Source organism: Delphinus delphis, chromosome 10 (genome assembly GCF_949987515.2).
Source record: "Delphinus delphis chromosome 10, mDelDel1.2, whole genome shotgun sequence".
In the NCBI taxonomy this organism is placed as follows: Eukaryota; Metazoa; Chordata; class Mammalia; order Artiodactyla; family Delphinidae; genus Delphinus; species Delphinus delphis.
Window position 1 is genome coordinate 3,333,567 of NC_082692.2, and position 13,028 is coordinate 3,346,594.

Here is a 13,028-nt window from a genome sequence, read left to right on the forward strand (position 1 = left end):
GGGTAGTTGTTTCTCCAAAACTAGTTTGAAATTTTATAATCTGATTTTATTAAGCATTGCTTCTGGCTTCCTAAATAATTTCAAACTTGCAGCGTACTAGACGGGACCATCTTGTTATTCAAAGTAAACTGCTTGATCAATGCACGTAATTCCTTGACAAGTCATCAGTAACTTTAGGATAACTTGTAGATATTCCTAATTATTGACCCATCCCACCCTTTCAGGATGAATTATAGGGACTTAATGTTCATTTTTAAAATACAGATGCTTATGCCTCAGGTGGTGACTGTGTATTCTCCGTAAGATCACACTGACTTCCCACCTGACTGTGTGATCTGGGGGCTCTGCTGAGTGAGAAGCCAGGGTTCTGGCTCACTCCCCCGTAGACGGTTCCCTGAGTTCCACCAATGAACGTTCTGGGCCGCTTCTCCAGGGTGGGTTTGCCCTTGACGGGCGCAAAGGCTCGTATTGTTGGGATTAGACAAAGTAGAGGAAGGATAGATCAAGCGCTGTCTCATGTGTTGAACTTCTGGGTAATTTTAAATGCTTATTTTCTTCAGCCACCCGCTCCATTTCAGAAACTCCAGGCTCTCCTCACTCCCCACAAAAGGCCGAATTGGTATCCTAGGGGAAAGCCGAATCTTGCTTTAGGAAATCAGTTCTTCTTTAAATGATATGTTTTTGTCAATGTGAATTTTTCTGAATGCTCTCAGGCAGGATCCAAAAATAGTTCCACCAGATTGACTTAACCTTTACTTTTGCTCATTTGCATTGAAATTCATGTTTATGTGTGTAAAAGCTATTACTACGTGTATCTTTTGTTTCTGTGGTGTCTCGTCTCAAATTCCTTAAAACTTTGGGCAAAGAACATCAATCGCAGCGAGTTTCCGAAAGAAAGGTGGGAAATAGGAAGGTCAGGTCTGAACTGTTAGCTTCTTAAGTATCTGTAGGGGCTAATTCCGTTGCTGGGATGGCAGTAACCAGTTTGCAGATTAATTGTAATAAAAATACTCAGCACATTAGTGATAAAAACAGTTATTAGGGATCAATTTATAACGTTAGGCTTTTGCAGTCTGTGGGGACCAGTAGCTGCTGCTTTGTGTCTGAAGGACCAGGAGCCTCCTCCCCCCAAAAGGAGGCGAGAGGAGCAGAGATTTGGGGAGGGAACAAAGCCAGAGAGGAAACGTCCCCTGGAACCTGACCTCTTCCGCATTCACTCCCGTTCCAGGCACTCTCGTGAAGGGGGAGATCAGTTGAGAAATGGCAGTGAACTGGCCCTTAACAGGTCAGTTCTTGGTTTCCCCAAAACAATTCCTGGACTGTTGTTCTTAGGTGATTTTCTAACTTGGTGAGGTCTGTGGGGTAGTAAATGTACTTCAAAAGAATGGAGAGAATTTCGGTTTTAAGAGTCTTTTTGTGGCAAATATGATCTCTTTCCTTCCCTGCTGTTCCCAGCACAGCCTTTCACTCAATTCATAGGCAATCCAGAGGAAAGCGAAGTTTAAATTCAGTATGTTGCATTGAGCACATTTGAACGTTCATGCATTGTAAGTTCTAAACTACACTTACTTTACGTCCCGCAAAGCAGTGGACAGACGGTCCCTGGCTGCCAGGCCCCCGAGAGCCATCCCGGGGCCCGAAGGCGCCTCCTGCCTCTGGCTGCCGTGTGGCTAAGCCTTCTTGGCTCAGGGAAGTTCCTGCAAAACAGAAAAGCAGTTCTGTGAACTTCTGTTGGGGGTTTTTGGGGGGTTTTGTTTTTTTTAATTTTCACACGAGAGGGGTTTCTCTGTGGACCGTGCTCGCTCTGGCGTCTCAGAGCTCATCAGATGGCGTGGTGGAGTCCTCCAAGAAGGGGCGATGGCCTTCACTCCAGAGGGAGTCGGTTAATTCATACTCCGCCCAGAAAGAGCCCCGGGTTTAGATGATCAATCCAAGCAAAAATAAAAATCTTCTTAGGGGGGAAAAATTCAGTTCCAATTTCTCCAGCCTGATTTTGCAATATGTACTTTAGAAGCAGATTTTTTTTCTTTTATACTGACATATGAGAAGGATTCATTCCTTGTACCGTTTCTCTATAGAATCCCTTTATTACACTGTTTTGATCACCTCTTTCATGTTAAGCTACCATCCCATCCATGGTTTCCAGATGTCAGCACTGAAAGAGCTTCCACTTTGCCCCTGTTCACGTGAGCAGATGAATGTGGGGCTACTCGGGGAAAACGTCTGCTTTAAACCAGGGAGACAGCAGTTACCTTCTCAAGGGTCGTTGGTAACTGAGCATAGAAAATGCATTTCCGTCACGACTCATTGACCCAGAATCCTCAAACAGTGGCGGAACTGAAGTAGCTTCACGTACTGGTCTAGGATTATTTCAAGGACCTATTGTAAAGGGTGTCTGGCTCTCTGCGTCCTTAAAACCCAGTGTGATCTTCCTAACAGTGCCCCAGGCTCTCATTTAAAAGTCTCTGCAGCTCATTCGAGTGACCTAATTCTCAATCCCCCCAACCTTTGGGGACCCCGGGGCAGGCTGAGGTCTGTGCTGACTGCAGGGGCTTTTGAGAAGAGTTCCCAGAGTGAGGCCTGCAGGCTGCCAAACTCTAGGGTCCCCTCCCCCCCACACGCACACACACACCCTACACACACTCCCTCCAAACCTCCCCCCCCACCATCCAAAAGACACGACCCTTCCTGTCAGTATTTGGGGAGGAGGGGAGACTAGATGATAGAGACGATCTGCACAGATTTGCCTTATTTTTAAATTGCTGAATTGTAGGGAGCAGGACCCAGACTGGTATTTTTGGCCCCAAAGCTGGGGGGCGTCAGGTTGAGAATTTGGAGTTCTGGACTTCTGATCTAGAACATAGCTGGCCTTAAAGGCATTATCTTATATTAATTTTGGGTGGGTTTGTCCTTTTCTTCACCACGTTAAGTCTTCACACGACGCGACCGTGCAGGGGAGGGAGATGCACCATCTGGCCCTGAACCGAAGAGCAGAGCAGCCCGCCTTCCCAGCCTGACCCTCCAGCAGTTCCCAGCAGTGTGATGCTCTCGTCAGGTCTCACATCTCACACGAGCCTGTGAGCTTCTTGTCCCTACGTCCCCCAACTCATTCCATCTAGTTCTGTATAAACTCAGGAAATTTCTGTGTTTCGAGTTAATCAGTAAGCCGTCTGAAATCACAGACCAAGTCCAGACCTGGGGACTGGAACCCTGGGGTTCCTGGCCCCAGGCCCCATGTCCCTGCCCAGCACAGGCTACCGCAGTGACGCCAGGCCTCCTCCGGGAGAGCTGCGGGACTGGTCCTCCGAAGCCTATCGTGGTTCCTGGGCTGCTCCTGCCGTCAGGGGAAGACAGGTTGGCCCTGGAGCCCAAGCCGAGAGCACCTTCCGCTGTGTTGTTCCCGCAGAATTCACAGGTCCTGTGGCGACAGCCACCCTGGCCTGGTGTCCAAGGCACCATTAAGCCTTGGCAGCACACGGTACATAAAGCCAGGGCCCCTGGCAGTGGGGAGAAGGCCATCAACGAATTCCAAGTCACGGTGATGCCCCCAGAGATCACATCTTGGTGTACTGAATTCCGTAGGAGTAGATTTTTCTGTTGCTCAACCATGCAGTGTTTTGAGTAACTCCCTCATTCATTTTCCATTTTAGAAACTTCGTGAATACTTTCATTCAGTTTAAGAAGCCTATTATTGTAGCCGTAAATGGCCCAGCCATTGGGCTAGGAGCGTCCATCCTGCCTCTCTGTGACGTGGTTTGGGCCAATGAGAAGGCTTGGTTCCAAACACCCTACACTACCTTCGGACAGAGTCCAGATGGCTGTTCCACCGTGATGTTTCCCAGGATTATGGGAGGAGCATCTGTGAGTACCTCTTTTTAAAAAATCATCTTAGAAAACGTCCTGCGGAAGTCTAGTTTGGTTAGTGTTTTTCTAAATACAGACAAGGTGTCATTCTGGGGGCACTTTGCATCAAATGCACTTGTAATTCAGTTCTTGTTCTTAAATCATGAAATCACACTCTTAGTTCAGGAGCTCGTGGAAGGTTTTCACGGTTTGGTTCATAGACTGTTTAGGGAAGAGGCCCTCCTACCATGAGGAATCTCTGTCTCTGCGTGATTAACACCGATACCCACGAGTAGTAAACACCCAGTGTGACCCAAACGAACCAGAGTTTGCAATCAACAGGTTCTTGCCCTCATAACCTGAAAGCTGCCCTTTTAGGGGAAAGCACGAAGGAGCAAAGCTGGGCCTTTCCCCCCAGGATTGGGGGGCTTTCGTCTTACCTGTTAAATCCACCCGTAACGAGAGTCTGTTTGTGTTGCAGCTTGTGGGTTGTAGAAAGTTCACGTTGACGTTCCTCACTCCTTGAGCCGTAATCTGGTACGGGCTGGGGTCCTGGCCTGGGGCTGCAGGCACAGACGCTGAAGGGGAGGCCAGCACGCGGCGGCAGGAGCCGAGCTGTATGGCAGGCCCTGTGGAGCTTCACCCCCGCCCCCGCAGGGAGCCCTGGGGCACCTGTGGCCTGGGACACGCACCCTGCCGTGGGCTGGAGTGGCTGGCTGCCGTGGCTCAGCTCGGGCTGTGGTGTCACCCCGCAGCAGAGGGTCCCCAGGGCTCCTGGCATCTGTGCTGACCGTCTCCAGCAGCCGGGCAGCTAGATCTGGGCAGCACAGCCGTGTCCAGCCGTCGCCCTTGTCCCGTGGGCGCCACCTCCTCCTGCCCGTGTGCGGGGCCGCGCACCTGGGTGCAGGACTCCCCCCCCACCCGTTCCTGGGGGAGACACAGAGGACAACGAGACAGAGGGTGCTGCCTCAGGCAGGGGCCCCCAGCTCACGAGGAAAAGGATGTTTGCATGCGCTCGTTATTGATGGTGGAAAAAGAGTAAGTGCAGTTGAGAGAAGTAGGCGTCCTGGGCACCCAGGTAACACTGGAGCAGCCCTGGCGGCTGGCACTGCCCGCAAACACTGCACAGCGCCCTCTAGGGCACCCGGTCAGACGACTCACCGAAAGGCCGAGGAACCATCGCGGCCTGGAGGGGGCCTGACGGCTCAGGGCAGGGGGCCTGGGTCAGAGAAAGGACGTCGCTGGGAAACCTGGCAAGATTGGCAGACAGTTCGCGGCTCAGTCGTAAGAGCATCATGTTGATGGTGATTTTCTGGTTTTGGTCATCACGAGGTGTTCCGTAAGGTGTTACCGTGAGGGACAGCTGGGGGACGGGGCCCAGGAGCTCTCTGTGCTTTTATCATCTCTCCGTAAGTCTACTCACTCCCAAACAGAACGTTTAAAGGGTTTAAAGAAACGTAAGAGGAGTGACGTGAGACAAGCCGCAGCACCCATGGCCACATCTGGTCTCAGGGCCGCTCCCCCTCGTCTCCCTTCCTGCTGTAGCCCCCCGCCAGCTGCCCTCAGTGGCCATCCTGCTGGGGACGCTGGGCCCTGTGTGTGCCCAGGCCCGAGCTGCTGCCCTGGTCCGTGGATGGCTGCAGTCAGGCGGGAGGACCGCATGGCTCTGGGGGCCCCCTGGCCTGCCCAGGAAGCAGTCGTGGCTTGAAGGCCAGTGGGACCCTTGCTGGCAGCTGTGGCCCCTCTGGGACCGCCACGCCCAGAGCTGTGAAGAGGGGAGACGGCACCCCTTCAGATCAGGGGGAAGGAGGGTTGCCAGGGCCGTGCTGGCCTCTGCCCCTTGTTTCCCAGCCCACAGGGACGCGGAGGCCAGCGCCCGTCCTCCCAGGGTGCGTGTCCACCCGCTGCTCCGCAGGCCGGCACGGGAAGGGTCTCTGGGCCGGGGACCCCGGGGCCCTGCAGGCAGGGCACAGTCCGAGGCCGGAGTGAGGAGCAGCGTGGCCAGCGACTGGGCTCCTCAGGACCTGCCAGCTTGGCCCTGGTGTCCGGCTGGAGCTGCAGAGAGACAGCGGCTGCACCGGCCACTAGGTTCACGTGGTGGATGCCCCCTGCCGCCCCCCCCCATACCAGGCCTGCCTGGGGGAGCCGCGTACAGCCAGGCACTGCACTTTCTGGGGTCTGTGCAGACCTGCCCCGCGTTGCCCTGTGCATCCCCCCACCTGGAGTAGGAAGGCCGAGTAGGGGCCGGCTTTCCCGTAACAGCAAGTAGGGGCGAGCCGGTTCTCGTGAAGGAAGCCAGGCAGCAAGGACAGCTCACGACTGGCCGTCACTGGCCCCAGGCCTCAGCGTCCAGAAAAGGGAAGGAGAGACGGGGTAGGGGGAGCAGTAAGTGACCTCCACGTGGCAGAAAACGATGTTCAAGGAAGTGACGGCGAGGGGCTGAGGACGCCCGCCCCGTCACTCGCACTCCAGACGGCCCACGGCCGGCAGTGTCTACGTCCACCATCCGAGCTCAGACCCTGGCGTTCACGTCGGTCTTGAGAACGTGCTCCACGCTCAGTGCCTGGCTTGTGGTCCTGTCTGCACGATGCAGTGGAGTGCATAGAAACACGGGCTAGGAGACGGGACCTGGCTCCCCGCCCTACGCTGAAAGGCCAGTAGATGCGCAGGCATCTGCTTTCCAGCCGCACCGGTGGGTTCCAGGAGGTGCACAGTCTGTCAGCTGAGACGTCTCAGTACCAGCAGGGCCTTTCGTAACAAGGGTTTTACCTCTTTTGGAAAAAAGTATGTTTTACCGGAGCCTAGAAGCTCGTTGTCAAGTCTTCATGAGTCTTCAGGATAAACTACGGAGAGGAAATTGTCACAGCAGAATAGGGTGACGTTTCTTTGTCAGATAGATTCTCTCCTTTCTCCTTATTGCAGTACCTGAGCCTGTCGTTCGAATGAGATAAAACCCATACTTGTGTTGAGACCTGAAAAGTGACCTAAGTCCAGGACCAAGTTTTAAAAAAAAGTGTGTATGAAATTGATTTTAACATCTGCAGATGTGAACTTCTTCCATGAAGTAACTGTGGTCAGACCCTCTTAAGCAGACTAAGTGGTCATCCAGGTCCCAGAGTTTATTTTTACCGTGTGGATGTTAACCGTGGCTGCCGAGTTACCCTGCAGCAGAAACATCCCTGCCCTTAGAACCTTGCTCTGACCGTTGGCCTCTCTGACATAGAAAACGTTGGGTAGCAGTTCTGTGCCTGGTGCAAATCCCTAAAACCACCAATTGCCATTAGCCTTGCTTACGCCTGTTGCCTGGGAAACCGGTTCGTGTGCTGAATGAGTCCACACGTGGGAATGGCTGGCACTGGGCGGCGGCAGGCAGGGAGGGACATGCCAGTAACTTCAGATCTATAGCAGAGAGACCTTCTTTAATTTAGATTCCTTGGTTCTGTTCTACGTCACAAAATAAGCCTTTTACATCTTGAAACTCTCCGGCCGGTAGTTGCGTCCCCTGTTGATGGCATCTCCCGTGTGTTACTCGCGCACAGTCTGAAATTTCAGGGCTGAGTTTTCGGGCTGTGTCCTCCCTGCCGTGCCCTCCCGCGTCTCACGCGCCCTCTGCTCTTTCTTCCTTCCAGGCGAACGAAATGCTGCTCAGTGGACGGAAGCTGACGGCGCAGGAGGCGTGCGGCAAGGGCCTGGTCTCCCAGGTGTTCTGGCCCGGGACCTTCACCCAGGAAGTCATGGTCCGCATTAAGGAGCTCGCCTCCTGTAACCCGGTCGTACGTCCAGTTCCTTCTCTTCCGCCTGTCAGTGCTCTCACCGCGACCTTTCCCTGCAGGGCACGCACAGGGGGCACCGGAGGCTGGGCTCGGGCCGCTGCTGACCTTGCCCTCCCTCTGCAGATACCCGGGAGCCGAGGAGTGCAGGTCAAGCTGAGAGTCAGTCACCTCAGTGTCCTGTGCAAGTCTGCAAAAAGCAACGTTTCTAAAGTTCTTTACTGTTTCCAAAGCCCTTTTCGCACAACCGCACTTACTTCTCCCTCAGTGGACTTTGGTTTTTGTTTGATAAGTGTGCTGGGTAACAGTCTTATAACAAAATTGCATTGGGTGAAATGTTATTTCATACTGACACAACTCCCATCTAGGCTGTCCCAGGCCTCCCACAACTCGTTACCGAAATTAAATTCCGGTTAGAAAACTCCCGGGGCGGGCATTCTCAGTGAGTATCACAGGCGTGGACAGGGTCCACGCTGGGGGCAGGGGCCCCACAGCCGTAGCTCAGGCCCAAGCCTGGTCACACCGCTGGGGCAGGACCAGGGCGTGGAAAGCAGCACAGCTCTGTTGTGAATTAGCTTAACAGCCCTTTGAAGTGAACAATTTGTCCAGTATCCACAGTGAATGAGATACACATTATACCTATATCGGGCCTGACACGTACCGTGAGATGTCTGGTCACCTTCTTACCAGGTGGCTCGTCGGGTTTGCTAACTGCCTCCGTAAGCTTGGAGGCAGCGAGGAGCCAGCGCTTGCAGCTACAGTCCCCGCTAATCACAGCTCATTGTCTGGCACAGGTGCTCGAGGAATCCAAGGCCCTGGTGCGCTGCAACATGAAGCTGGAGCTGGAGCAGGCCAACGAGCGGGAGTGCGAGGTGCTGAAGAAGATCTGGGGCTCGGCCCAGGGCATGGACTCCATGCTCAAGTACCTGCAGAGGAAGATCGACGAGTTCTGACGGCCGGGCTGCCCCAGACGACCCTGGAGTCGCATCGCGCAGGCCGGCTGGGGCTCCCCGGGGCGCGGACCCACCCTCACAGCCTGAAACAGGTTCACGTGGAGCTCACGCTTGGGAGCAGGACTTGAAACAGCCAAGCTATTTATTACCAAGGAGTTTTTAAGTACTGTAACTTTAAAATAAATAACTACAAAGCTCCTTTGTCCAAACGTCATTATTTTATACTTAATACACACACAAGTATAAAAGTATAAATTGTGAGCTCTGGGCTGCTCTTTGAGGCTCTACTTTTTGTTATCTTTGGCTAGTACTGTATAAAAAAGAAGTGTGTTTTCCTGGTTTGGGTGTCAGAAAAGTCTGGAATATTGTTTGTTTTCCTTGTTTTTTCCTTCTAGAAAACAGAATCTAAAGAGGTGTTAGCCCGCCTCACCCCCACCCCACCCCAAATAGAAATACGGAAAGATCCGAGGCATGCCCTTGTCTCCAGGAAGGTACAAAACCTCAGAGATGGAAAATTCTCAATCAAAAGGAAGACTTATCCTAAAAGAATAAGTATTTCTGATTAAACACCCACTGCTGAATAATACCCCCAGACTAAAACACGCCTAGGATTCACGCTGAGAAATCAGTTAATTCTGCCCTCTTTCTTAAATATGTCCGATTCTTACCCAGTTAACAGAAAGAAACCACTCTCTCTCTAGGGGAAAGCTTATGTTGCAGTGTTAGCGAATCACTGAATAGCTAAGTATGATCTAAGTTATAGGGGTTTATAATTAATTTTTCTGACCCATTTGAAAAAATAACTGTGTAAGCGCTTCTTGTTACTGGGTGAGAACTCCTTTATATACAGTTTTGGTTTTCTATTTGCAGATTGATGTATTACACCAAAAATAAAGTATTTTTATGTTTATAAAGTGTAATTTTTAGGTTCACTTAGAATATATTTTATTTAATAAGTTAAAATTCTTTTGGCACACTATTAAATGCAGAAACTCCTTTTTAAGAGAAAGAACTACCTTATATCGACGTTTAATGTTCTTGGTCTCTGCTTTCATGTCTACACAATATACCAAGTACAGGATGCTGTCCAAGAGTGCCCTGTGTAAATAGACGTCCGCATTCCCGCCAGGAGTGAGGACTGATTCCTGATTCCAGAGGCCTATCACTCGGTAGGCTTCTGAGCTTGCAATCATATTGAATGTATGAAGAATGAAATAAAATCAAAACCTTATTTTTGTACAGTTTTGAAGTTTATACTTAGAACCGACCACCTCCCGGCCTCGTGGAGAGCTGTACAGCGTGTAAATCTGCCTTTACCATGGATTGGCTGGTGCAGTATTTTTGCATCTGTGGGACCTACTTTTTTCGTTCAGTAGTTTGAACTATATATAAACTGTACAATCTGTAAAGTTTTTATAGAATAAATATTCAGCTGTGAAAACTGGTTAAATAAAACTAATATTTCTTAACACGTTCGAAATGTTTCTCTGGTAATTCTTCACTTCTGAAGTTCCTCAAGAGACGTTTACATTTTCTGTGAAATACACACGCGGGCGTATCACACTTGACAGCTTCCGGGAAAGCCACGCCCACAGTGTAACCAGAAGCAGGTGGAAGGCAGCTGACTAGGACCACCCCACTGCCCCTCTTGGCCAGAGAGCGGAAGAAGGGGAAAGCCTCTGGGCCCGGCAGGAGCCCAGAGGGCCAGGGCCAGGGGCTTGCCTCCCGGCCACCTCAGGGGTCCAACCTCCTCGTCCTTCAGTTGGCTTATACTAATACGAACAAATGGATGCAAAAGAAGGAAACTGTGTTAGAGAACTGGCTCTACCAAGTAGTGACACATCACGAGAGGGACAATGTGTGGCATGGGGCTCTTGGCTGCTGGGTCTGTCACTGCCCTCATCTGCTTCAGCCCCTCTGGTGGCCTCTTGTCACTGACCTTTCTGTCCCTTCCGCAACCAGCTTTCCCCAGCCCTGCCCTTACTGTCCTAGATGCTCTGGTGACCTCCAGAACGTGCCAGGGGGGCCCTGCCCTCCACGGTAAGGGAGAGACTCCAGGCAGATTAAACAGTCCTCCAAGTGCCTTTAGGCCCTGGAGCAAAGCCCAGAACTTGAGTGACATCGTGACTCTGCGACATTGCATGTACCTGTTTAGCTTTTTTTTTTTTAATTTATTTATTTTGGGCTGCATTGGGTCTTCATTGCAGCGCGTGGGCCTCTTATTGCAGTGGCTTCCCTTGTTGCGGAGCATGGGCTCTAAGCACATGGGCTTCAGTAGTTGTGACACATGGGCTCAGTAGTTGTGGCACACGGGCTTAGTTGCTCCGCAGCCTGTGGGATCTTCCCGGACCAGGGCTCGAACCCGTGTCCCCTGCATTGGCAGGCGGACTCTCAACCACTGCACCACCAGGGAAGCACACTTGTTCAGCTTTATACGTGAGGAAACAGGCTCAGAGGGGCCAAGGGCCTGCTCATCATCACAGAGCCTGTGAGTGTCTGGGCCCAGGAGCAGCTAATGCTCCCCAGATGCCACCGCTCCTCCCCCAGCACCCTGACTCACCAAAACCAAACTGAGATAGAAACTGGCCATGGGGAGTGCAAAGCGGTGGTTGCCGGACTTTGTTGCATATTAGAATCATCTGGAGAGCCTGGAACACTCTGGATGCCCACAAAACCATTTAAATCAGCACCTCAGGGCTGAGACTCAAACATCTAGGGTATTTGGCCCAGGACAAGTAGCTTGGCTCTTCTATGCCTGGAGTGCGGATGGGCCGGAGGGTGGCCTGGAGAATCCAGTCCATTCTGCACCCTGTGAGCCCACAGTCCTGTGCATGGAAGTGGTGGGTGGAGGGGGGGTTGATTGAGGCTGCCTGGCAGCTCGGGATTTAGGGCTTTTTCAAGCAGAGGCTGGACCTACCACCCTATAATCTTGATGGTCTACAAACTATTCTGCATCTGGAGGAGCTGGACCAGTCCACCAAGCGATCTCTATGCTAACACACAGAAGTAAACATCCTCAAGGAGGTCAGCCAGGACAGTGGAGTAGAGAGACCCTGAGCTCACCTCTCACAGGCAGGCCTAAAATCAAAACTATTTGCAGAACCACCGTCAATGAAAAAGCCCGGAATCTACCAGAAAGTATCTTCTACAACTAAAGATACAAAGAACGAGCGACATGGGTAGGAAGGGCAGAGTCGCAACGTAGCCGAGTCCCATCACCCAGGTGGGCAGCCCACAGACGTGAGAATCACTACAAGTGCAGAGATTCTCCCAGAGGATACAGGGTCTGAGCCCCACATCAGACTCCTCACTCTGCGAGTCTGTGGCAGGAACACAAGGCCCCAGGACATTTGGCTTTGAAGGGCAGCAGGGCTCTCAGGAGTCCCAGAGGGCGGGAAATAGACTTCACTCTTTTAACGGACCACACGAAACCTCACGAGGACCCTGGTGACGGCAAGCGACACTTTGGATCTCCCTCCAACTTACTGGCCTCAGGACCCAGCCTCTCCCCCTCAACACCAGCCTGTAGGCACCAGGACTGAGGTGTATCAGGCCACACAACTAACTGGGTTCACACACAAGCTGCCTTAAGACCCCCCCCCCTGAGCCCACAGCCAGCCCTGGACATGGCCCTGCCCCTCCAGAGGGCCCAGGACCCAGCCCCACACACCAGCACACATGCACTACACCACGGACACCCAGGGCCCTGCGGCCAGAGACCCCAAGGCCCATCTCGGCCCCTCTCTACCCATCAGTGGGTACCAGCCCCAGAATCCCCAGCCCCGCGCACCAGCAAGCCTCAGGACCACCCACCGGCAGGCAGACCCAGCCACAGGACATCCAAAGCCCCTCAACCAGCAGACCAGCACCTGTCCTGGGACCAGCTGGGCCCTGGTTCTGCCCACTAGCAAATGAAAATAATAACAATGATCCAAAAATCTATGGGTCACAGCTCTAAGAGGGAAGTTCACAGTAATACAACCTTACATCAGGAAACGAGAAATCTCAACCTAACCTTACACCTAAAGGAACTAGAAAAAGAACAAAGAAAACCCAAAGTTAGCAGAAGGAAAGAAATCATAAAGATTAGAGCAAAAATAAATGAAGTACAGAAAAAAACAATAGAAAAGATCAGTGAAACTAAGAGCTAGTTCTTTGAAAAGAAAATTCATAAACCTTTAGGCAGACTCATTAAGAAAAAAAAGACAGGGCCCAAATCAAGAAGATCAGATATGAAAAAGAAGTTACAACAGAAACCGTAAACCTACACCGTAAAGGGCAGCCCTGCTGCCCTTCAATACAAAGGATAAGACACTACTACAAACTATAGTATATACTATACTATATAGTTATATCCCAATAAAATGGACAACCTTGAGGAAATTGACAAATTCCTAGAAATGTACAACCTCCCAAGACTGAACCAGGAAGAAACAGAAAATATGAAGAGACCAATTACCAG

At 51.6% G+C, this 13,028-nt stretch overlaps 1 protein-coding gene across 2 annotated transcripts in view; it reads left to right on the forward strand.

Annotated features, from left to right (window-relative positions):
• CDYL (chromodomain Y like) overlaps positions 1-10,030 on the forward strand; it is a 153,426-nt gene extending 143,396 nt beyond the window's left edge. For both annotated transcript variants that reach the window (XM_060023704.1, XM_060023703.2), the window contains 3 exons: positions 3,651-3,861; positions 7,473-7,616; positions 8,408-10,030. In XM_060023704.1, coding sequence (XP_059879687.1) covers positions 3,651-3,861; positions 7,473-7,616; positions 8,408-8,566 — 514 coding nt within the window. In that variant the 3' untranslated portion in view covers positions 8,567-10,030. The remainder of the gene's footprint in view (positions 1-3,650; positions 3,862-7,472; positions 7,617-8,407) is intronic.
• The last annotated feature ends 2,998 nt before the right edge of the window (positions 10,031-13,028 follow it).